The sequence below is a fragment of the Passer montanus genome, unplaced genomic scaffold (genome assembly GCF_014805655.1).
Source record: "Passer montanus isolate IOZ18808 unplaced genomic scaffold, ASM1480565v1 scaffold3, whole genome shotgun sequence".
NCBI classification, from domain to species: Eukaryota; Metazoa; Chordata; class Aves; order Passeriformes; family Passeridae; genus Passer; species Passer montanus.
In genome coordinates, this window is record NW_024367707.1 from 16,230,208 (window position 1) to 16,257,006 (window position 26,799).

Here is a 26,799-nt window from a genome sequence, read left to right on the forward strand (position 1 = left end):
TAATTATACATTTGGGTAGTAGGTACACCTGGCACTGATACTGCTTTATCTCTAAGCCCATTTTGTGCTTCATACAATTTTAGGCTATAATATGGCTATGTGGCATGATTCTAAGTTCCCCTTACTTCTCAGTTTGGAAAGAGAGTAGTAGTTGTGACTTGAAATAGCACAAAGAATGTCTTTCTCACCAAAACAGAATGGGCGCGCTTGAGCATGCACGCAGCAAAAGCCTGGTAAAACAGATTAGATGCTGACTGGTAGCACATCTTGCGAAATTGCAATGCACACCCCCATCCCCTTTTGTCTTACTTTGTATTTTCTTCAAGAACAAAGAAATACTAAGAGTTTGGATTTGATCCCTAGATTGACTTTCTAATTATCACACAGTTTTCTTCTGGTTACAGATTAGCTAGTGTTTAATTTCTCTTGTAAGCCATATCCAAACTTAAAGGTGATCCCTGACAAGCTGTGGACTATAGAGTAGTCTGTCTAGTAGGTGTGACTGATGAAGCAGAGGAGAAAGAAGCTGTAGTATTTAGCACTCGTTGTAGTATTCTGTGAATGCATCTGTTACACATGAAAGGGAGGGTATTGTATTTCCTCTCATGTTTGTGCTTTGAGGGGATGTTATTTTGGCAAAATAAGGTGAAGAACTTTGTTGCCTTTCATAAAAGGGGAGGTGGAAGAAGAAAGAGAAAAAAATACTTTAGCATGTATAATAAGCAGTCAAATCCAGTAATATTAGAGTTTGAAAGAAATCAAAACCTTGGTTGGCTCTCAAAGTGTGCTTTTGAGCAGGTATTTAAAAATTCGACTCAAGAAAATGGGAACTGTTATACCTCCTGCTATTTTGGGCCAAGCCAAGAGCATTGCATGTGCAGCATACCTCAAAACTTCTTTTTTTTAAAGGAAGGATCAGTGTTTAATCTCCCTACCTGAAACCAAACCATCATTCTCATAGTTTTGTAGGTAGTCTTGTGCCAAATCCCCAACTTTGTGATCTCAAAGAAGAAACGGGTGGATATTGTGATTGCAGAAAGCAAAAATTACCTGAGTAAAGTAGGCAGTTCAGTAGGTTTCTGTACAAAGATGTTGGGTTTTATTTTTCATTCTTTAATCCATGGCAGGTTTCTGCCTCTCATATTTAAATTCTGGAGTTGTAGCCTTTAGGGATTAATTGGTGTGTCTTGTTGTGGTGTTCTTCAGGTATGATCAACGAAGCAGAATTATCTAGTTTCATTTTAATGAAATAATTTAATTACTACCAAAATTTAGGAAATATGAGCAGTGCTGCAGAAATATAATTTCTGGAGTTTGTGATGGATCTGTCAGATTTTCTGACGCACTAGACACTTAAAACACTGCCCAAAGAATAAGTGCCTGTGTCCACTGTGCCTGGGCTTATAACACAGGGAATGTTGTTCCTAAAATTTTAGATTTTCTTTGGCAGTACCACTTCCAAGTCTTGACTTAAATAGATTGTTAACTATTGTAGCAGCAGGCCCCTAAACAGGGAATAGTTAGCATTGATTCCATGATTGCAGAAGGCTGATCAATTTCTTTATTGTACTATACTATACTATATTATACTATTAAAAAAAAACCCATCGCCCTTGCAGACAGTCTGATACAGCTTTGACCAGACTGGTCATTCAAATCCAAACACCATCACCAGTGGCCAATTAAGAAATCACCCTTTGGTAAACAAATCTCCATAACACATTCCACATGTGCACAACAACAGGTGCAGCAAGTGAAGATAAGAATTGTTTTTCATTCTTTTCTCTGAGCTTTCTCACAGCTTCCCAGGAAAATCCTGGGAGGGTTATGTCTTTCTCTGTTCAGAGGATATGTGATTACCACACTTAACATGGAAGATGCATGGGATTCCATCCTAGCCTGTTGGAGCACTGGGTATATAATAGTCCTGTTCTTTGCATATTGTGACAATAGGCCAGGCAGTCTGAGAAGATGTATTGATTTTAGCAATGCTGTGGAAGTGGAACTTGCATAAAGCATTGATTCTCTTAAAAGTAAAGGTATCTCAGCTTAAGGATCTGCTTTACATACCAGGGCTTTTGAGAGGAAATAGTCTTTTCTAAATAGCAGAGGAAATGGGAGATAGAGCTTAGCTGTAGTCTGTAAAGCTCTTAAAAGTAAAATTCTTATGTAACTATATAATTAAAAATGTTGACTGGACACTTAATATCATACGAAGCTGTTTGGAGCACTAGTCTGTTTTATATTTCTTTGTCTCAGCTACTGGGATGATGGTAGAAACAAAGAACTTGCATTTTCTGCTTGCTTAGGATGTTTTAGCTCACCAGAAACAAGCAAGTTGCAAAAGGACAGTTTTGCCCTGGTGGTAATTTCCTTCCCACCTATATTTTAACAGACAACTGTGTTTTGCATGGAAATTTCTGAATTTATTCGCTCACTTTTCCTGGTCCATCATTTTAATGATGGTGTAGTCAAATGAAATCAAAATGAACTTTTCCTAAAGGTATTTTGAAATGGTGACATTTGAATTCTTAGTTTATGAACACTTGCAGAAATTCCTGTCATCAGCCCAGTGTGGCTATAAATAGCATGAGGACCTGAGGAGCCTCATCTGCAGCTGTTGTGCCTGAGCATACCAAGCACTGAGCTTGCAGGCATTGTCACTAATCAGCAGTGATTTTTAAAATTCAGTTTTAAAGCTGGAAAGCTCACTTGGCATCTTGAGCAGCTCATTAGTTTTAGGTGGCTTAGAGTAGAAGGGGGCTTCTGTGCACCAGCTCTGCTGCTCTGGTTCTTCCTTGCTTGGTGGGGCTTCACAAAGGAGCTGACTGTTAGTAGTGGTGGTCGGGGGGTGAAGATGAAGAGGGAGGAATGAGGAAATGAAAGATTTGCCTTGGGGCTGAGAGAGATGAAGGGACTGCTCTGAAAGTCATTATCTTGCATTTCTAATTACCAGATGGAAGGGTGGTTTAATGAAGAGATTTTTCAAATGAAGACCCCCTTCATAAAGGCATTCAACTCTTTGAGTGGGTAAGCTCTTCCAGAGGAGAAGCAAAGCAAAACTGGTTAAGGAAAATACAATATTTCTAGAATTTAAGGCATGGATTTCATAGAGAAGCTGTAGACAAGTTTTCATTAAAATTTTGCAGACTCAGAAAGAAAGAGGAGGAAGAAAAATTATTTGTCATTTGATTTCAGATGTGCTCCTGGGATCTGTGCTGAAAGGCATAACTGTGTCCGGATGTGTACAAATAGATGGGCTTTCAAGTCAGTATAAAGTAATGGCCGTAGAATTTCCTGTAGAGCCACTCAAAGGGTGGTGTAATTCCAGCTGGCTTGCTGGGAATTTTATTTAACTGGTTATGGGAGGCTCACAAGTCATGTTGAGAGACTTCCTTATGTGTAATGTGGGTGCAGTCAGTTCAGAGTCCACTCAAATTTTGTCTTCTGTGAAAACGGGTTTACTTCAGCATGTCAGACAAACTACAAATGATGGTGAATTTTAGTTTGATCAGAAAAGAAAGAGGAGCTTTTTATCAATAAGGGAAATTCTTGACTGCAGTGACATTGATTTTTTTCTCAGATCCCAAGTTCTTCAGGGTTTGCTGGCACCAGGTAATTCAAGCACAAGTTATCTTTGTGCCCTCGTGCTTAAATCTGTCATCCTGCTTCATCTGAAATGCAGTCAGGTGCTTCTGGTGGGATGGGGTCAAGTCCCTCTAAGCCATCATCCTTTATCATTGAGACAGGACTATCAAAGCAAGATTTAAATTTAATTAGAAGATGATATATCTGCAAGATTGTGGTTCACATTTTTAGTGAGCAAGGCTTTTTGTAATAAGAACCATATATTTAACTGATTCCTTTATGTTAGTAAGGTGACACTTCTGCCCGCCCTTATACTCATTTAGTGAGCAAGGCTTTTTGTAATAAGAACCATATATTTAACTGATTCCTTTATGTTAGTAAGGTGACACTTCTGCCCCCCCTTACAATTTGAATGCTAGCTAATGTGAGGATTTTTTAAAGAACCTCCAGTTATCAGCTTAAAAAAATCTTTTTACATTCCCAGCTATTTTATGTGTTGGAGTTTGAAAAATAGTAATAAAAAAGCAGTACTAACTTTAAAGACCCTTATTTTACTGTTTGTTATCAGCTACAATACCAGATGTACTATCATTCCCAGGGGCTTTCTTTTAAGCTTCTTAAGTGAGCTCCTCAGGGAAGACAGGATATTCAAGCATGTTTTGATATGGACAACTTTTTTCAGCAATGAATTTTTGAATTTTGGGACCAGTAAGACAGATTCTTATTTAGGTCTCTGTGTTGAAAATACTATATAAAGCAGAAAACAGAACAGGGAAAATAATGGGCTGTGTGAATCTTAATCTATTAAAGTACAAGTGGAATTTGATCCTATAAAAACTCCTTACAAAACAGTGAGCAGATTTTCAGTAATTCTGTATTTTAATGTGCACTTAATTAGCTTTACAAAAATGGAAATGATCCCTAGAGAATGTACCAGGTGGCAGGTTCTCTATTTAAAGAATATTTCCAAGAAAATATTTTCCCCAAAGGCCATGAGTGTAAAGGAGTGTGTGGTCTCACAGTCTATTTAGCATGTGTGCCTTTTGTTGCCTTATCCTTTTAAAGAAATAGCATATTGAAGTAATGATGGACAACCTTGAAGTGAAATCAGATTGAACCCCAAACAAACTGTGATGAGCTCTCTTTTCCAGAGGGATGCTAAAAGTCACAGAAACGGTGCAGAGCAATGAGTCTTTACAATTGCATCTCCTCGGAAGGAAAACATACCAAAGAGGGATTTCTGGCTAAATCTGTGGGTGGTAATACTGGGTTCAAGTGTATTCCGTTGAGCTGCTGGGTGTGACCTGTTGGCAATTCCAAGAGTTGAATTTCCTTGCACCTTTTTGTGCTGCTATTTTTTATCTTGATTGTTTGAAATTATTGAAAATTAGCTCTATCTTAGTGCATACTTGGCTTTTAGAAGTATGTCTTGAAACCAAATCAGCAAGAGCAAGATGAGATGGTAGAGGGGAGTGCAGCAGGAAGAGAGGTTTGGTGTCTGTTGGTGGACACACTGTGCTGCTCCTCCTGCTGCAAACAAGCAGGCTCTCATATTGGAGTTAAAACTGAGATTAAAACCAGAGGGAGGAAGAGATTGTCATTTCAGTGAAGCAATATGACCAGTGCTGTGGGGCTGACCTGTGTAGGTGGCAAAAGCTGCTGCTCCTATCAGAGGGAACACTGGAGCAATCAAATCTAGACTTAGATATTCACCTGGCACAGTGGGATTCATCTCAGGACTACATGGGGAAATAGTGATCCATATGTAATGATACATAAATAGTTTCTCTTCCTTGGGAATGTCCTGCCTCCAAGAGTGTAGTGTGTCATGGATTTACTTACATACGCAAAATTCAACTATTTTACTACATGCTATGCAACAATGAAAATTATGTCTGCTTGTGACTTGAGCCTGGTGATGTTATTTTCTGGTGATGTTATTTTCCCATCTCCCACCAAAAAATTGGCATTAATCCTGTAAGAGTTTATATTCAGGTAATGAGTCCACCTGCAGATACTGGTTTGCAGAATCAGGGCTGTGTAGTTTTTTACACACTGCTGCAGGAGGTCTCCTTGTGTCATAAGGCAGAGGCAGCAAAAATAATCTCTAAAATACTTTTTTCTTTGGGGAAGTGGGGTATTCCCCTTCTGGAAATTACTTGGCCATCTGAGACTGGAGTTTTGAAACATCTGTGTTCAGTGTTCTGTTGAAAACATTGAAATGGTGACATAACTGAAGGTCTGGGTGAAATATGACTTGACAGTTAAAAGTATCCACTTATGGATTTGACAGCATGGTATGCAGAGGTCTTCTGATCAGGCAGCAGTTTGCCGGATGCAGGAAAATAGCTCTGATCAGTGCGTGACCTTGAAAGTGGTCATGGTTCTTCCTCTGCCCAACGGGACCACAGAGAACAGAGAAGTTCTGTTTCACAGTATAAGTTCTTGCTTATCTGGAAGAAGTAACTGAAAGTGGCTTTTTTGCTATTCTCAAATAATTGCAGTTCTCAGAATTTTACATATGTGAGAATTGCTCATAGAAGTGTCTGTCTGCTCACGATCTAGCTTTGAAAGCCCTCAGTGACATCACGTCCTTGAGGACCAGAGCTCTACTTCAGCTTGTACTTCAGTGCAGGTGACACTTATTCTTACATCAGTTTTAGGTTTTTACTTACTTTTCCTGTGCACTTTCACAGCTCTGAGTGTCAAAACCTATCTTCATGGCATTCAATTCACATGACATTCATTCTTTCAATGTACATTAAAACCCAAAACTTCAATGTCAGTACACTGCCAGATTAAAAGAAATGTTCATAACCAATTAAAGAAACAGCTATGTTGTCTCTTCTGTACTATTCAATGAGGCTAACATGTGGAATAATTATTTTTTAGGAATTGCAAAAGAGTAAAACTTCTTGTTTCCTTGTAAAAAATGAGATCTTAGTTTATTAATTAAGCAACTCTGTCATGCAGTATTTGTCACAATCAGCGAAACTCAGGCTTCTGCTTGACCTCTGGAAACATGCTGTGGGAAATGCCTCTGCTGAAACACTGGGACAGAAAACCAAGGGTTGGGAAAGCAGAGTGGTTGTCACTAAGCTGAAGGGGAAGGGCTGAGATAAAAGCTTAAGCATTGCTTTTCAGGGTGGAGGTAGAGTGTGTGTGTGTGTGCTTTCAAGGGGAGGATGTACTTCCAAACCAGTTCTATCTATCTTATTTAATGCTGTTTTCCTGGGGTATTTGAATCTAGATGACAGGCTAGGGAAATCATAAGTTTCTTGGTTTTGTTTGATTGAGAAGATTTTAATAAAAATTGAATTTAATATGTAAAAATCCCACTGTTTAATGCCATTCCTGAGGAATATTAGTTCTACAGTGTTTTGTTCAGTGGCAGTTCTCTACTGCTTCTAAATGTCAGTAAATGTAAATTCCCCTTTTATATGTGTGCTCTTCAAAGAAAAGTTTGCCCTTGGCAAACACGTGAAAGACTCCAAAGATTTTCACGTATTTTCAAAAGTTAGACAGTTTTCTGAGTTTTGTGATTTAGGGATTTTTTTTTAATGTGTGCTGTGAAATTTTGCTTAAAATGACTTTGCAATGCAATTTTTTTTTCTCTTCACAGATGAAATCATGCATCAGGATATCATTCCCCTCTATGCTGCAGATATTCAGGACCAATTAAAGAAACAATTTGCTTATCTGTCAGGTAAGACTATGTTGTTCCCTCTTATACACATTGCCTTAATGCACGGTACAGCCTGCTGTCCTTTTAGTCTCCAAGAACTCTTATATGAGAAATCAATGAGTAACTCAAAATTCAGGCTACTAAGGCTTGTTATTTAAGGATTTTTTAAAGATTTTTTTAAAGTATAATAGAAATTATAAAATTACAGGTAATTTTCCAGTTATCTGGAGATTGCAGCATGGATGCTCTGGTGGTTGCTATGGTATTGCAGTCCTCAGCTCACAGCCCCAGGTGCCATGGGCTCTGCTGTGTGTTTGATACTGAAGCCCAGGCTGACACCTTGGTTGTGACCAAAGCACCACGGTACCATGTTCCCCCACAGCATCAGTCCTGTGCTCAGACAAGTGCAGCATCGAGTTCTGGGCAAGATTTTTGACTTGGTATTGCTGACTGCCTTCTGCAAAGGAGCCTGCTTTTGGGTATGAGGCTGTCTCCAAAAGCAGCACAGCCACATGCACACAGCACAGAGTCTGTGCCCCTGGGCCACCTGTGCCAGGTTGGTGATGGGGGTGTTTGTGCCATGCAGTGTTGGCTGCTGAGCTTGCTCCATCTCCACGCTGAGCCCGTGGCTGGCTGATAATGGGCAAGGGAGATGGTGCCTCTGCTCACTGATCAGGCTGAGTGGAAGAAGGTATCTGATAAGCTTCTGAGTTTATTCTCCTGTCTTCTGCCTGTAAAAGCTCTTGCAGGTGTGCAGCTGTGAACTTGCTGGAGTTATGGCCCTGTCCTGCCTCCCTCCAGTACACAAAAAGGGAGAGCATCAGTGGCTTTGCAGAGCTGCCCTGCATCCTTCAGCACAAAGGAAATTTACTGCTCTGAGCTACAGCTGGACTCTATGACTGTTCCCTCTCCCTTTGAATCCCATCCTGCATCGGATCCAGAGAAACAGGGGAATGAAACAATGCAATGCTTTACTTGGCAAGAGCTCACTGAATCTTGTTATACTCATAATTAACTATTAATTATGATTTATTTCTGCTACACAAGCTGAACTGTGGGTCTTCAGCAGTGACTGTGCTTTCTGTCGGGTGGTGGTAGCACTTGGAAAACAAGATATTTTTTATTAAGTTGGCTGTTCATGCTTCATTTGAAATTATAGTGTTTAAGCTACAATTCTTCTCTGGGAATTTATTTTTTTTACTTTCTAAGCTCATTCTTATCCATGGGTAGAAAATGTCCCATAAGAGTGTTATGCAAGAATCAGGGTATCTATGAAACTTGTAAGTAGGGTTTGTATTTTGCCCCTCTGAAGTGAGGGGGGAAACTGGTGACTGTGGTAGATGAGTTGTTGAGTTCACAAATCCACAAGTGTCTTCAGTACTCAATAAATCCACCTGGCAATGGAATTTGTATTTTGCCCCTCTGAAGTGAGGGGGGAAACTGGTGACTGTGGTAGATGAGTTGTTGAGTTCACAAATCCACAAGTGTCATAAATCCAGCTGGCAGTGGAGCTTAGTAAGAGCAGCCATTCCTCATTCTATTTTCTTCTATCTATTCACACTCATGTCAATTAGAATTTTGTTTTATTTTCCTCAAGGAATAGGTCAGCTGCATTACTGTGACTAGATTGTTGTATTTTATTATTCTTGGGAAACTTGAGTGTTAGGCATTTTCCCTTCACTTTGGAATTCAGGGTGTTTTTTATTTTATCCTAATGTTCTTCTGCAGGATGTTTGTTGATGGTTAATTCTCTGTGCTGTACCAAATAGTGGTTTTACAGGTTCTGTGAATGAAGGAACAGAGCCAATGTTTTGATACTTGATTTATGTACAATTTGTTGTTACAGTTGAGCTTAAGAGGGGCTTTACTCTAAGGCCACTTAAGACATTCCCAGTGTGTGAATGGGACTTTTTTGCTTGTTACTGTTGCCTTGAGAATAGAATCTAAGTACATGGCAGAAAACTCATTAAAATGAAAGTCCATAGATTACTAATGCCTTTGGCAAAATAGCATGTTTGCAGGTATTGCTGAATGTTTTAGATAAATTTCTGATTTTAGTTGTTAGCTTTTTAACAGCAATTCAACATGTACTTGACAATTGCTTTAGTTTCTCTAATAGGATGTATCTAGGTCTCATGGGACACTTGCTTGAATAGGGAATGAAACCCAGTCTGTTTCTGTCCTTGAGGCTGTATCCCTTCCCAAGCTGCTTTCTGTGTTTGGTCTACATCGGGGTCACTTCTTACTTGTGTCCCTCCTTGTGCTGGATTGTAATGGAAATGCTGCAGGAACATCCAAATTAGACTTGAAATGAATAAAAATTAAGTGAAAACTTCCACTAATGCTTCAGTTTGTCAGTAAAGATCTCAAAGTGCAATGAAATCAAGGTGCTCAGTGCTCCTGCAGACTGGCTCTTGCTCAGCACTGAGTATGCAGTCGTGTTCAGCTTAAATCTAATGGTGGGGCAAGCTGTGGATGAGGCTTGTAATTAATCATTCACACAGAAAGTTTATGAACCCTGAAGTTAATATTTTACCTCATGCACAGTTGTTTACATTTTCTTTTGGAGTTTTTTCTTTCTGTGGAGCAAGGTCCTTATCTGGGCTAAAATGGTTACTTTTGTTGTTGCTAGGCTATACTAAGTGCCACATCTACATGGTTCAGTATTTTACCTTTTTTGCCTTTGCTTTCTTTAGTCACTATTAGTGCAAACACTTTTTCTTCCACATTTAAAGGGGTCTTCTGCCTTTTTTTGTTTTGTTTTTTGTTTTATCCCGTGAAGCACAATGTAAGGTCCATTTGAAAGTCTCTGGAAAATGTATTCTTTATGTATTCCTCACAGTCTTCATGTTATATATTTTCTTTCATAAGTAAAGTGTCTTCTCTTCCCATGACTGCTGTGTGACTTTTCTACCCCCCAGCCTTGTGTCTGTCTGCCACCACAGTGTGCAGATGTGTTAAAATCAATGTAGAGGAGAAGAGCATACAGACACCTGTGTATGTTGATATGCATCTTAAATCATTCGAGCTATGTGATGTGCAAATGAGACTTGGCCACCATGACTGCTGAGCCAGTTAATTTAACTCCCTTTCCTTTGAATGTCTATTTATACATTGAACAGCTTCAAAGTGTTTCCATTAAAGGAAATATAAATATGAGTTCATGCTATTTGCATTTTTGTCTATTGATTCATAGTTGTTTTTCCTGCCATTAAAGAATTTAACATTGGTACTAGCTTTCAAAATGCTTATACCTTTGGTTTATAAATATCCACCTATATGCTCATACCTTTATCATTGTAAATAGTAAGTATCTCACTTTGTCTGAGTTTATTTTCTCGGATGTGCTCTTGCTCTCCTCTGTGGGAATGACCTGACCACTCCTCACTGGTCAGACTGTTCCCATTGAAGTAGCTCTGGCTGCTCAGTCTGTAAAATTACTTTTGAGAATTTCTGAGTGGATCCTGTACCACATACATTGCAACAATTTGCTAAAAATATCAGCCTTATTTTGTTGCTGATATAATATAGACAGTATCTATGTTGTGTATGGACAGTGGGAGGGGTATTGCTTAGCAGCCTTTGCCTTGCACAGGTGTAAGCTTAAGTCATGTTTTTTATTTACTGTGCTAAACCTGCTGTCTGTAGAGATTTAAAAAAAATCAAAGCAAAAATGTAGTAAAGGACTAGATAAAGGGAAAAAGTGAATCCTTGGCTAAGAGATTTCCAGCTCAAATATGTTCAGATTCAAATTTATGTATTGCAATCCAATTTTTAAGCCAGTATATTTGCTGCTGATCAGCCTGAGCAAAACGCACATAACTTGTGAAGTTATGCAAGTAAAACTTCTCATTTCAAGGAAAGAACATTTTAATAAATTCCTCCTGAATCTGTTTTTCTTTGCAAAGGATATGCAGTGAAGCTTTTATCCAGTCCCTCATTGAAGTCTACATGTAATTTCAAATACTGAATTCTCCAGTTAAGTGTATTATGCAAGCAGAAAGGAGAAACTCCTTATCAGAAATGCACAAGCATAATAGCTGAACCACCACAATAGTAAAAAGAAAAAATCTGAAGTAAGCCCTTCTCTCAGTCACATGAGGACTTCACTACTTCACTTTGACAGGACTGCAATTTTTAAGCACCGTCTCTTAGATCTGAGGCATTCAACAAGGCTGATGCTCTTGGATCTTGTATGTGCACATTGATCAACATAGAGGTCATATTTTTTCTTATAGTCCAAATACTATTTCACTTGTATTATAGAATCAGGCCAGAAGACTCTTTGCTCTGTCATCTAATTATATCCATCTACTTACTTCCTTTTTGTGGGGGTGGTCAGAGTACTTTTGAGAATACTTTTTTTTCAATGCAAACAGGAGCAGACTAGTAAGGGAAACATTACAAAATAATCTCTTACTCATCCTTCCTGGAAGTAAGTCTAAGCAATTTCTTTGCTGCTGTCAAACTTTGCTGTCCATACCAAACCCCACACAACTAACGTGTTTTCGACAGGGTTGTGGGGAATGACCCTTTTCTCTGTGTTTGTGTGTGGCTGTGCACTTGTGTGTGGGTTTTGTACAATAGATGTACAGTACACAAGTTTTGTCATTTTCCCTGTCAATGCTTTTGTAAATTGAAAAGAATAATTATGTCTCATTTGAGGTGTCATTTTCCCTGTCAATGCTTTTGTAAATTGAAAAGAATAATAATTATGTCTCATTTGAGATTGTTTTCAGATACCAAGTTACTAACATGCCTCTTGATTAGAAATTCCGAAAATGCTGTTCAGTTTTTTTGGGCTAGCACTTCTGTATCCAACCAGCTTAATAAAAAAGAAAACAAATGCAGAAGACATAGCAGCTGTGATGGGAAAATATAGATGTAGCAGAATATAAAGAATAAATGCTAAATCACTGGAACTTTTAAGGGAAATGTTACCAGTCCCATCTCACAATAGTACAGCTAGTTTCCCATGGTTATTTTCTCTACTGTTTTCATCCGCAACATCAAGATGCTCTGGGTACACACAATTTTAGCAATTGGTGATATTGCTGGTGTTAATTATGTTCAAAAGCTAGGAACATGAAGTGTTATTTTCTAAGCACAGTTAAGTCACTTTGCTGTGGAGCTAGTACAATTCAATGTTTTTAAAATATGTGTTTATCCAAAACACAGGGCTGTCACTGTTGTAAAAACAGACCTTAGAGCAAGGCTCGTAGAAATATCTAGAAGAGCTCCACCTAACATGGCTTTGCTAGAATTTTCAAGGTTTATCCACTGAAAAATTTCCATTTTATGAAGGCAGTTTCTTTTGTTTGACACTAAATCTTGTAAAAAAATTTCATGTGAATAGGCTGCCAAAGTCATGTATAAGTCAGATAATAACAAAATTTTCCATTAATGAATGCTAATAGAAGTAGGGTGGAAGCAGATCTGCTTAATTTAAAGCTATGTGGTATTTTTATTTTATTTAATAGCTGAAATAAGCTTCAGTCCTCTTTACTTCTATGGTGCTTCCATTTGTAACCTGGAAAGTAACAATCCTCTCAGTTGCAGAATGTTTCTCACAGCTTCATGTTATAAGACAAGCATCAAGGAATTCTTGGGAATCGTTTCAGGTAATATGTCTGCAGACTGATTGCACCCACTTAAGGACTGATGTGTTCTCTTTGGCTCTTTGTAATAAACAAAAAAACAAAAGCTGGCACTCAACTGGCATTTGTTTAATATTTCATAGAGTAATGATGCCAAATGTATTTCAGCATTTTCATAGAATCACAGAATGGTTTGAGTTGGCAGGAACCTTTAAAGATCATCTAGGCTGTCCCTGTCCTGTCATGGGTAAAGGCATCTTTCCCTAGATCCATTCAATCTGACATTTTCAGTGCTCAGAATTTTTTAAACAAAAATAAGGGGATTTGATATACTTTCAGAAATTTATGTTTTAAAAAAAAACAAGGCTAAGATTAGACTAAGAAAATGCTCATAATGCTCTCAGGTACTTGATTGTCTTAAAAACACATAAAAATATTAAATTCCAGTTGTGCAGTGCATCCCTGTGTAAGACTAGAAATAGGAGAGCAGATTTGTGTGTGCCTCTCTGGACAGAACTTGCTGAGCAAATCAGTTGAGGCTGTTCAACAGCTGCAGCTGGAATTTCAGGACTCTGAGCTAGAGGGGAATGCAAAAGAGGTGATTTTCCAAAGATTAGGACTGAGGTAGTTAGATGTAGTCACTGTACCAACCGACCTGAATTTATTAAAATATTGCTGTTAAATTACTAATTTTTTGTATGGTGATTAAAATTGCAGTAGTTCATTTTAAAAACTACTCTGTATGTGTTGAATTACTTGCATGAGTTGTAGCACTCAAAAATTCATCTGTGTCTTTTGTAATCTGGTGTATATAATTCTGATGTGATGGAAGATTATTATATTAATTAGTTTTAATAAGATGTCTGAATTTTTTGCCTTAAACCTGTGTTTCAAAAAGTATAAAAGAAGTGAAATTGTTCCGTAGAATGCTTTCCCTCTCACTAAAACCAAAATGAACAACAATAAAATCCCTGTTAGCTTCCTAAACTTTTTATCTCCTCCCCCTAAGTTCTGTGGCTTGATTTATTTCTGGATGAAGAGAAGGAAATCACATTTTACACAGCTAATTTTATGAACTGTGTAATGCTGCTTTTGCAGAGGTGAAGAAAAATGAGGAAGAAAAGAATGATTCTGATTAAAGGAAAACAATAATTTCCTGCTGCGTCAAGTTCATTAAGATATAAAGGACACTTTAAAAAGTGAACTCACTATTTCTAGTATTTAGTATAAACACAGTTAATATGCAGAGTTTTTACTTTGTTTCATATGCCATTTTGTAAATTTCTCTGACAAATGCTCATTTTAAAGCAGCAGCTGCTTTGGCTGGAGTGCCCTGTCTTCCCTTGATGGCCATGTATTTAATCACAGAATCACTAGGTTGGAAGAGACATTCAAAATCATCGAGTCCAACCCATAAAGTTGCAATATAGAGAGCAGCTTCTGTAAGACATGTGATGTTAAAGCTGAAATTTACAGAATTTCTTATGTTTAGCATTTCAGGTCACTCTGCCCTAAAATCTTTTGAGCAGCAGGGTTCTGGTAAGGAAAAGTAGTCGAGGAGCATTTGAAGGTATATGTGTGTTCAAGTGGCCCAGCAGGGAAACAGCAATGGAAAATCAGTGAAGAACTGATTCTAAGAGCTCAGGGCAGAGTCATCTCCACCCAAGATAACCACAGATGACTGTACTAGAAACTGAAAATTAATAGGCAGTCACCAGGCAGGATGGCTCTATTTGCCCTTGGCAATCGGTGGTGGTCTGGGAACTTCCTGAAAATCCTAGTCCAGACTTCTGCTTTTAGGACATGTCCTGCAAGTCTATTGTTGTTCTTTTGTTTCATATGTCCTATTTATAGAAATTAAGTGGAACAGAAAAAGTAGCCAATGAAGATACCACAAATAATGTATCATTATGTCTAAAAATAGTTTCTCTAGAGAAAGCAGAACACCTTGTAAGCAACAGAAACAATAATTATTATGCTTTTAACAACAGAGGAGAATGCTTTAATCGTGAAATCTTGAACAAAAACCAACAGAGTGAAAATTTGTCTTAACTTATATTTGTGTTGTGAATATTTGTATAGCTAAAATTAGCTCCCTTGACTCAGTGTTGCCATGCTTGGATGTATCATAAAGGTCATATTTGCAAACTTGTGATATTTGCATAATGGTTGCATTTTGTTGTTGTTTAAATGTATCCAAAGCACATGGTTTTTTTCATGTATTTTGATTCCACGAGCTTCAGTGACAGCACCATGCCTGTAAGCTGGTAAACAGAAATCAGATTCACCACAAATTAACATAAAGATAGTATTTCAGCTCTTCTAATTACATGTGGTTTGGAGGGAAGTTGTGATTTCTTTTATCAAATGAATCTGAGGTCAAATATTTCTCTTGTTTTTCCTGTGAGGTTAGACTCAAAGGGACTGGAAGTGGGTAATAATCTTCACAAGTCACTGGTGCTCTCATAATTGGTGCTGTTAATACAGTTCAGTGCTGGTTTCTGCACAGTTACCGGATTTCAAGGCTGGAAAAAATGTCTTTGTTATTTTATAACAGTAATTTTTTGTTGTTTTTCTTCTCCTGTAAAGATACCTTCCCAACAGTGTGTTCCTGCCACCCCAGAGCAATTAACTTCAATCAATTGCTAGGGCTCAGCAAGCCCCATGTCCTACCTGTCTTTATGAATATACACTTGCTAAAGACATGAAACACTAATAATGCCTTTAAAAAGAAATTATTACATTTTGCATGTAAGAATGTGTGAAGTGCATGAAGCAGCATTGTGTCTGTGAATTGTACTCAGTGGTGCAAATGCCAGGAGAGATACATACAATGGTATCTAGCTGATCAGCAGCTCTACTGCAGTGTAGGTGTTCAGCTCTGCTTCACCTACTGTACAAAATCTGGGAATGGGAAATCTCATTTGAAACACCTACGCCTATTTCTTTTAATGTTCTCCCCCTTCTGTTTCACCAACCTGGAAGCAAAGCAGCCAACTGAGCAGGGTAGGGGGTGTTACATGAATGAGTTCCAACTGGTGAGAGGGTTGAGTTCAGTTCAGATGGAGATTCACCTACTTAATTCTGAATTAACATTTTTGTTTCTAAATTAGTTGCTTTCTTTCTCCGAATTGCTTCTACTTAGATGCAGTTGGTGTTTATCAGAAGATGCACTGCCATCTGGTGTCAGAACTGCTCACGTTGGTCCAGAAAAAATCTCATGTGGAGAATGGGGTGTAACAAATTCCTTTCTATAAAACTTCCTAAACACTGAAGAAGAGAGAAACTGCTTAGAATAAACTGTCCACACATGAGCCCTGAAGGAAAAAAAAAAAAAAAGAGAGAGAGAGAAAGTGCAATTGTTTTATTGCTGGGAAATTTCAGTTTCGGTAAAGAGACTTGCATGTAAACACATTTGCTGCTTCTTTTGTAGGTGGAAGAGGGGGAGATGGCTGCCCTGTTATCACCTTTCCAGATTATCCAGCTTTCAGTGAGATTCCTGAAAAAGAGTTTCAGAATGTCCTGACCTACCTGACAAGCATTCCAAGGTGAGCACCTGTCTAGAAGAAAATAACCTTTTATCTGCTAAGAGACTTTCCATATTTGATCCTTTACAAGTGGTGTAAAAGTCAAGCTTGATATTTAATTAAAGAAATGAAAATTAAGCTTATGGTGCAGTGTCAGTAAGTGTTGGTTAGTGACAGCTGTCTAAGGTAGTTGTTAGAAAAATTATGTGCTGCTATTTATATTTCATCAGAAAATTACTTCCTGGTATGTATGGATATAGGTTCCAGATGGACATCATCCTTCTGTGTCTTCACTGTATCTTAGAATGCAATATTCAGAGTTTTAATTGAGCACATGTATAATTTTGGCAGAGCATGCTAATTCCTGAGTGTTGCTCAGTGAATTACTCAGTGAGGGAGCACTCTGTATCTGCATACAGAGGATTGTCCTCACCACTTGAGCAGTTTCCCTGGCTTAGCTGAATGTATCATGTCTGCAGAGTCCCAGAGCTTTGCCTGATGGTGCAAAACAGGCCCAGGGATTAATTCTGACTCTCTTAGAGGGCACAATAGTCTAACCAATGGGCTGTCCAATAAATATCATTATTTTAGTGGATAGTCTTTTAATGAATGAAATCATTAACAGTGGGCTCAGAATCTTGATGGAGGTGAGTAAGGCAAGTAGCAGAATAAAGTGCATATCCTAGACTTCAAGAGAGCTAATTTTGGGCTTATTCAGGGAGCTGGTAGATGGGATACAAAGGAAGGCAGCTCTGAAGAGTAAATCTGCTGCAGAAGGCTGCCAAGTTTTGAAGGACAGCATTCTCCAAGTACAAGAATGGCACGTCCTGGAACATGAATGGACGTAACAGGAGGCTGACCCCACTGTCTGAAAATGAACTTGTGACTGAGCTGAGATACAAAGGCAGCCTACAGAAGGTGAAAGCAGGGACAGGCTACAAAGGAAGAATGTAGATACATTGTCCACACATGTCAGGATGGCGTCAGAAAAAAATCAAAGCACACCTGGAGCTGAAGGACAAGAAAAAAGGGACATCAAGGACCGCTTGAAAAAGCTTCCGGTGCTTTAGCAGTACAGGAATAAACAAGGAAAATGGGGACCTGTGCTGAATGGACTCGGGCAAATTAGTAGCAGCCAATAAAGATGAGGCTGAAACACTTGAGTTCTTCACTGCAGTCTTCTCTGACAGTGTCTCACAGGCCTCTGTGTACAGAAAGAGAGCTCAAGGAGGAGAATGACAAGCAATGGCTGAGTATCAAGTATCTCTTCAGAAATCTTGACCCAAATCTAGAGTCTGGATAAAATGAGCTGCTTTGAGAGTGGTGAGGACACTGACCAATGTCATAGTAAGGTTGTTCTTTATAATCCTTGAAAGGTTTGGAGATTAGAGGTAACCTCACTTTGATCTGTGAGAAAATTATGGAGTGAGTCCTCTTAAAGCACACTTTTGGGCACATAAAAGAAGGAGGTGATGGGGAATAGCCAGCTTGAATTAAACAACAGTAATAGTGCTTGACTAGCCTATTTCTGTGATGACAGTACTGGATGCATCAATGAAGCAAAGCTGTGCATGTTTTTTGCCTCACCCTAAGCAAGACTTCCAGCTCAGTCTCCCCCAGCACTCTTCTATTTACCTTGAGTTGTTATGTTTTGGCAGGTGGGCTCCTGGTTGGGTAAGAAAGTGCTTGGATTATTTAGCTCAAAGAGAGGTGTTTATTGGCTGATGTTTTGTCTGGAGACAGATTTCCTCAGGGAACTGTATGTATGCATGTTGTCTGATGTTCTTGGCAAGGATTTTGAGTAGGAGATGGAGTGCACCCTCATCAAGTTTTTCTTGATGTAACCAGCCCCTCCTGGTTGTACTTCTTAATCCCTAGTTTGCCAAGGAATGAAACTCTGAAGCTCACTGCCAGTTTTTACATTGTCTTTGTTTGTCCTGGTGGTGGTTAAACTGCATGGTGCTGAGCATCCCTTGATCATATCTTGGATACTGTTTCTGCAAATAATTATATTCTGAATTCACATCTGGTTCTCCTTTTGAAAGTCCTTGGTGGTGCACTTCATGGTGGCCCACTGAACTTCTGTACAGAGTGGGGTTCATGTGAGAAATTCTGATCAGAACAGCATCTGGTACAGTGGGAAAGCACTGAGTGCATCCCAGCACACCACTTTGAGAGGAGCAGATTTTCTGAAGGTTTTTCTGTCATTTGCTCCTACCTGACAATTATTAGTCTTGGAGTATTGAGCCAGAAGTGGTTGCTCCTTAAGTCTGGCTGTTCTTCTAGGATTTTCTTGTTTCTTTAATTCGTAAGTATTTAGAAAGAGAGGACTATTCTTTGTAAACAAAGGAGATAGCCCAGCTGTCTAGATGTTAAGAGTAAGGTATTCATTATTGTGAATATCACAGTTCTCTAGGTTTAAAGTGATAACAGTTCAATTTCAAATCTTGTAAAAATCATGCTGTTGTTAAGTTACTGATAAATTTGCCACCTTTTTGTGCCTGAGAATCGATAAAATCTCAAAGGGCTTATGATATTCCTGACTCATATCTTCACTAGTGGTGTCGGAAGCTTATAGTGTAAAATTGTGGTTTTGAGGCCTTGTACAGGTTTATGGGAATAAAAAACTACAGAAATGACACTAGCAGATGCCAGCATACATCCCCTTGAGAAAGATATTTTGCTATTGATATGTTGCATATATTGATACATGTATAACCCTGAGAGGGGCAATGCTGCAGTTGTTCTTGAATTGGATATTTCTAGTGCTCTTAAAGGTGGTGTGAGATAGGATTTTTCCTTCTATCTTAGTGCTCAGATACTGTTTCATGTGCTTTGGAAGTGGCTTTTAAAGGAAGTGGAGGCAGTTAGCTTTTAGTTTGTCAGTTGGTTAAAGATGTGTAAGAGTACAGAGTTACAGAAAGGATGGAAATGCAGCCCACAGCTCTTAAGCATGGACTGCTCTCCCAGGTTATTGTCATTTAGTTTATCAGATATGTAACTCTGTCTTTTGGCTGTTCTGACAGACTAAGGGGAAATGGACTTTTCTAAGAGCCCAGAATGCAGAGTGCAGACACAACTGGAGCCACCCCAGTTCCTCAGAAAAGTGCTTGTTCTTCTTGGCCCTGTACAAGATCACAGCAAGGGGCTGGCAGCAGTAGCTCAAACATTGTCCAGCTGCCTGGTGTCATATGTTAAGGGAAACTATATTTCATGGGGGTGACAGTAAGGAGCGCTAAGAGCCTCATAAGAAAAGATCTTTCTGTCCTCCTCAGTAGAGTTCACCCAATAGTATATTTACTGGTAGAATAAATCTTAGCAGTGACTTCAGGTTTTCAAGATCTCTTCCCAAGTGAAAGAAGGTTAGCTTAGGAATTTGTTGAAAGAGAAAAAACTGAAGCCTCTCAACCTACCTTTTTATTCCTTCTAATTTTATAGATGAACATGAGCTTGTCACCTCTTACTGTGTCCTTGTTCTGTATTATCTAAACACGGAGTTTCACAAGTTTTTTCTGTGTGAACTTTCTCTTTCTTTTTCATAGTAAACTTTAATCATGAAACAAAAAATATCTCGTGGGGTATGTTGCATTTAGGAATAGAGCTATTAATAGTTGCATGCTATCAGCTTAGATGATCATGGAGTGGAATAGTGTAAATAGTAGAGCTATTAGCATGTGCTTAGATGTGTAAATGCCTGATATGTGAGAATGTTAAGAAAGGACACAGTGGAAAGGAATACCTCATCTCTGTTTAAAGATACTCAGTTAACCTTGGTGCAACTGTATAACATTAAGCAAAAAGCTGAACTATATTCTTCAGGTGGGTGTTGTTAATATTGCAAGGTAAATTCGTGTTCCATAGATGGCTGGATAAAATATGATGTCTAACAAGGTTTGTAGTAATCTCAAAATATTCAGTACAGATTGTTGACATAATGTGTGACAACAGTCATGTACCACGTGTACAGAAAGATTGCTGCTTTGTCGGGAAAAAAAATGGATTAAGGATGAGTACAATAGACAGTGGAAGATTGCAGCTAATGCTTTTATAACTTCTGTTTTGCTATTGAATTATATGTTGTAAGGTATCTGTGTAAAGCAGGTTTTTCCTTTTAGCAAATATTTTATTATTATTATTGTTGAAATATAAGATAAAGTTTTATTAAAAGGTGAGAATTGTTTTAGAAAGATACATAGGCTACCAAGTAGCAGAATCCATGGCAGTACATAATGCAGTACTTTCTAGGAAGAGTAGTTTAACTGAAATGCTGAATTGGTACAAATAGTTAACATATAAATATTGATCCACGTGAATGGTTCCTATCAATGGAGTTGTAGAATACGTAATATCTCTAGATAAAGGGTCTGTAACAGGTGACAACTTTAAATTCAACTGTATTTCAGTAGAGGTCAGCCATGTCTTGCATCCCTTTGGGATACTTTGAGATTTTATAATGTCCATGTAGTTGGTCTGATTCTCTTTCTGCAGAGAACCTCTCCTGTTACTTCACTCTGTGAGCCCTTTAGGGATGATGATGTCTGAGCTTGGTAGGAAAAAAAGGCCCAGCAGATCAAGGTTGTCTTTTCTCTTAGCTGAGTAAAAGCCCAATTACCTCCAAACACCATCATTCTTACTGCATAGTGGGAGAGGCAGCTGTGCAATGTTCCTTTTACATCCCACATGTACTGAGACTGAAGGAAGAATATTGTGTTTCAGGGCATTCAGTGTTCTGTGTTTTTAAAGTGTTTTTTTTGCATTTTTCTATTGATCCTGGTAAATTGACTTCTAAGATTTGCAGTGTACCTTGAAGGCAGGTGTTATTCATAATTAATTTCTCTTCATCACAGCTGTTTCTTGAAATGTATTTTATTTGCTTAAGTGTATATACATTGTTGGAATATGAATTTACCAAATATGGGTAGTAGCATGAGAACTTGCTCCAAAAGAAATTAATATATAATTGCAGTGGTTAAAAAATCTTAACTACACAGTATTCTTCAACATATGGTTTTGCTTCTGGTTAATTAGCAGTTTCTACTGCAATTAGAAAACAATATGCTGTTTGTGAGAACAGAAGAGTATAGTTTTAATGCTTTTCTTTCCTGCTCATATAGGCTCATCTTTGAACAAAGAAAGCGAGCTGAGATTCTTGTGGCCGCAAGAGATTGGAAAGCTAATATTTTAAAAGTGCAAAGCTGAGTCTTAAACACAAGGTCCCTTTCAGGAGAAATAAGTAGTGTAGATTAGAAAATTCAGAATGGTTTTTGATGGCCTGTTTGAGTCCCGTGCTGCTGAGTAAGCATGATACATGGGCCCTTTTTCCTTGTATTCTGACAGAGCCTTGTACGGCTTCTCTTTGTAATGCTGTCCTGTCCTACTGCATGATCTTGAGCATAACTCAGGTTAACTTGGCATGTTCAGCAGTTTCCTGTTTTGAAAGGTGTTCATCAGTTTCCCGGCTGGACAGCGTCCCCTTCTTTGAGATTCCTGAAGGTTTACAAATGCTTGAACACCATGTAACCTTCTAAGAAATGCTGTTGTTTTTGGTACTCTGTGGTGTAGGAAACTAGGGAGCCATCCTGTCCAAGTAATGGAACAGAACGAGATGACCTCCCAAAGTGTTGATGTCCAACAGTGCCAAAGCTCGGTAGTTAGGGTTTGCTAGGGGTTGCTTGTTTACTATACCAGCTTCCCATTGTTTGGGATAACACTGGAAAACTGAAAGAGAAATGTGTGTGCTAAGCCTTTCAGTGGGTTCAGATCTGTGTGGGCACAGCAAAGCATGATGAGGTGGAGTTAGTAGGGACCAGAAGGACTGGCAGCAGCATGGCATGGGTGTTGCTGGAGCTAGCAAACCTCAGCGTCAGGGACACAGGAGAGCTCAGGACTCACGCAGCTTGGGCCTGGCCAGTCTCCTTGGCATAGATCCACCACTGTGCTCTGAAAGCAGAGGCAGCAGTGTTGGGGTAATGCTGTGTTTTGAGCCTGTAAGTCTGTCAGGGTCCTGCATACCTTGCAAAGAGCCAGTGTTGGAGGGTGCTACCAGATTCATTTATCTGCAAACTGAATGGGCAGCTCACCACCAGCTAAGAGCTGAGTTTTGTTTTTATGGAGTGCCAGGGATGAACATCACCACGTAATGGGAAAGAAGTGCCAAAAACCAGCTGCCCTGACAGTTCATACTGACGTGCTGAGCAACAGCTTTGCAGCTTCAGAGTTTATTTCTGTCAGCTGTGCTTAATTTCCCTGCTCTTCTCTTTGTTGGATTACAATCCAGGCTGAAGATATGGAACCTGTACCCTGCTGTTACCTTGGCAGCCCCCCAAATTTGTCAGTGAGAATATCCCAGGACTTCCAGCAAAATCTGTCATGCTGTGTGTACCCTTCCTTTCTCAGAGCACAGCTGCCAAACAGTTGTAAATACCATATGTTGCTGTAAGCAGATGGGAATGTAAGGTCTTAGGTTTGAGGTAAGAGCACTCTATCTCAAATTTAAGAGGCAGCCCAAAGTTTTTTTGTCAGACACATACCCTCACAAGATTAAAATCAAAGCCCAAATTGTTCCTCAGAGTCTGAATTTTTACTGGGTTTAAAAATATTTACACTTTTTTCAATGTCCACCTTATAAGTGCCCTGAACTTGTTTTAAAGCCCAGCCCTGTACAGGTAAAGCCTTTCCAGTTTTTAAATCCCATTTACACCTTTAGGGTTTAAAGGATTTGGGTAGTATGTATGACACGCACCATCCAGTGGTAAATTTAGTCTGCTAATAAGACTAAAATAAGCACTGTAAAACTGTAAAAGTTCATTACTAAAATCCTGGACTGTCACACAGGGGTTTTTATTAGTCCAGTATTAAATTCAGAGAATTTAACATCTTATTAAAGTGTAATGGCACAGTTGTAAGATAAATTGTGCAGCATTCCCTGTAAGGTTGTTCCAATACTTTGTGCATTAGTGGTTGTTGCAGTGTCCTGGAAATATGTATATTTCAAATATTGCAGTTCTGAATAGGTGCAAAAATGTTTTAGGGAGTTGGACTTAATAGTTCTAAAATGAGGGCCACACAGGGTTTCTGTTGCTCAATTTACTTAAGCTTAAACTGACATAGAGCCCTTTTGCCTTTATTGACCTATTTATCCTTAATTGTCCCTCCAGGATAACGTGACCTACTTCAGCCATCTGTAGTTAAGTCTAAAAGAGTCCTCAAAGTTGTTGTCTTTCCTCAAACAGTCCTTCTAAAAGCAGCTCTGCATGACCTGAAGAAATCACACTGTGTTTTCCATTTAGAAAATTATAACTCTTACTTAAAAACTCTTATTTTACTTAATTTCACACACTAAAAGAGGATCTATTAAGCAACAACTTGTTAAATTAATTTTTCTTTTACCTTCAAAAATGCATTAAGGTTGCTCTGATTTTAGTTCCTTGGTGGGATTAAGCTTATGAAATTCTGGGCAGTTAGAACTAGATGATCTTTAAGGTCCCTTTCAACCCAAGTCATTCTGTGAATCACAAAAAAGGCTAATGGGTACCATGGGAAGATGATGAGTGCATGTGGTACAAGCAGATGTCCAGGCCCAGGCAGATGATGATGCCTGGACACTTTAGTTGTTATTTTTAACCCTGGCTACATTCCCTCAGCTCCCTCCCAACAGCATAAGCTTTTTGGAGCAGAAAGAAGGTCAGCATATATACTAGAAGATAGCCAGCATTACTGTCTTCCAATCAGTCATGGTTAGGGAGGAATTGCTGAAAGTGGAAGAGAGGCTGATTTGAGGACCTAAAGGAGTACAGGAGATAAAGAGCAGCTATAGGGACCAATCAAGGAAGATACTCATGCCCATATCTCTGAATCTGAGTGGGGAGATAAAAGAAGTATGGCTTGGATTTTATATAAATCGGCATAAATGTTTTCAAATAAATAAGGTGTGTACCAGTGCTATCCATTTGGCCAAGGAATACAAGCAGTGCTTCAGACAGAATTCTCTCATTTAAATATGTTAGGATTTGTATCTCAGTATTTCAAGAGACATAGTTCTGTGCAGGGTAAAGACTTCTGGTTGCTTTTGGGACCAAGGCTGGAGGGCAGTGCTTTTGGTCAGTGAGTTAGCATTTGCCAGTTGCCAGGATGTCTCTGGCAGTGGCCCATCATCCATGTGTTTTCCTGGTCTGCTGGCAGTGCAGTCAGCTCTTGTCATCACAGTCCTGTGGTGACCAAGGAGTTTTCAGAACAGGCATAGGGCTACCCATAACCACTTGTGGCTGTCTGACCTACAATCATTCTGAAGTTTTGAGTTGTTAATAGCCCCTTAGACTAAGCTCTTCGAAGTTGCTCTCATTATTTTTTCTCCTGTTTATCTGGCTTTTAAGATCTCTTGTCACTGACATAACATTATGTGTAATTATTCTTGCCTATGCTTATAAAGTGACAAAAGGCATGCATTTTCATGGTGTCACTCTGCCTGGCTGTATGATTCTGTTCATCTCTTCTGCTTCATGAGCAAATTTTAATCACTTGCCTATGATTGTCTTTATTTATGCCACCTCACAACCCAACATTCATCTAAATTCTTTGCCTGCTTGCTGAGAGATCCTAAAATCAATTTTGGCCACTTGCCTATGATTGTCTTTATTTATGCCACCTCACAACCCAACATTCATCTAAATTCTTCATTGCCTGCTTGCTGAGAGATCCTAAAATGCAGTTTTGGTTATCTGATGGTTCCCCAGTCCTGAGAAAATTGCAATACAGTGTGTTTTTAGAAATGCCTGGGGCATGAACTAATAACAGCTGAGACCAAAAGTAAACATAATAGGAAAGGAAAGAGAGAAGGTTTTCATCAGTGGTACCCTGGATAAGATTTAGGGAGAATTAGCTGGAAGGTGGAGAAATAAGAAAAAAAAAAGGTACATAGTTGAGGCAGGGAAATGCATCAAATTTCTTATCTGAACCTTGTCTAATGATAAAGCTTTACAGGTTCAGCTCCAACACAGAGGCTCAGATTTTCTTAATTTCCTGTGCAGACTCATCTGTTTCTGTGAAGGGAATGCAGTAACTACCAAAACCAGAATAAAGAGATTGTGTAAATGCTTTGGGGTTTTTAATGTGCATTTTAAAAATACATTTATTCACAAAATTTCAGTATAGAATTAATTCAGTATAGAATTAATAGATTGTAGAATAGTATGTTGTTTTTTGGGGGATGGAGGGGAAAATGTTTTTATTTTCAAAATCAGATTTGAAGCATAAGCATCAATAAGAAATGGGGCCTTCTTGCTTGCAGGTTGTGCTGCTGTTATGGAGTGTCACAGCATCAGCTGTGTTGGGTGAAATGATGCTGTTAGTGCCAAGAGCTTAAAAGATAATTTTTACTTGACATTCAGTGGTTTTGGACAGGCCACTAGAGGCTGCACTTGTATAACAGCACTTATGGCTGCTTTATTTTAAATTTCTTCTGCTGGAATTCCTTCTCTTTCCTACATTGCTTCATGAACAGTGGCCAGCCTTAGTTTGAGCTGGGTGGGTTTTGCCTTCCACAGTTACAGTTCATTGAGCTGACTCTGACAGGACTCAGTAATCAAATAGAATAAATTTTTCTACATCAAGAGCCTTATTTTGTGTTGAAGCACAGTACAAGTTGCTCACTGGTTAAACACAGTAAGGAGCATCTGGCAAGCTTTTTCTCTGACTCCAGAGATGAGGGTATGGAAAGACAGGTGCAGTGCAGCAAATTCCACACCACCAGGCACCAGCTTTAAATTCAGCACCTCAGGAAGTTTGAGGTGAGCCTGTTCCTTGGGTCTGCTTTGGATAATTTTTCAATGAGACAGAAGAGATGGACATGTCCTTCCAGCATTTCTGCACTAGCTGACTTCTTCAGTGTTTTCAGCTGAGGAGATAGAGGTTACAAAAACTGAACCCAAAACTATATTAATTCTGTCTGAAATGATAGGATTAATGTATGAAGTTGTTAATAATTGCATTCCTATTTTTCCCCATATGCAGTCCCATGTACCATAAATAGAGTGCATCTGTGATTTCTGGTTTTTCTCATAAATATTGCTGGAATAATAACTGATTACTTATGGACTAGTTACACACCTCAGCTGAAAGTGATTCTTGTAGGAATCTGAACTGAGATGTCACAAATGAGTTTCACCACAAGATGTCAGTTTTGTCACTGTTGGAGTGGCAGCCAAAATGTCATGCCAGTTTGCTTTAGGGGCTCAGGAGCTCTGCTAGGTAGCCAAAGAGCTTCATCTGAGTGCTCATAAATGCTGCCTTTGTTAGGGACAATTCTGTCCCCAGATTTGTTCAGTATACTTGATCTCAGTTAGTCATACATCTACATCTGTGGCAGAACTTGGCACCAAACTGCTATTTTCTGTCTAAGGGACTG

At 38.9% G+C, this 26,799-nt stretch overlaps 1 protein-coding gene across 7 annotated transcripts in view; it reads left to right on the forward strand.

Annotated features, from left to right (window-relative positions):
- Positions 1 to 26,799, forward strand: part of MCF2L (MCF.2 cell line derived transforming sequence like) — a 148,159-nt gene that overhangs the window by 74,133 nt on the left and 47,227 nt on the right. For all 7 annotated transcript variants that reach the window (XM_039714393.1, XM_039714382.1, XM_039714384.1 and 4 more), the window contains exons 2-3: positions 7,211 to 7,294; positions 16,304 to 16,418. In XM_039714393.1, coding sequence (XP_039570327.1) covers positions 7,211 to 7,294; positions 16,304 to 16,418 — 199 coding nt within the window. The remainder of the gene's footprint in view (positions 1 to 7,210; positions 7,295 to 16,303; positions 16,419 to 26,799) is intronic.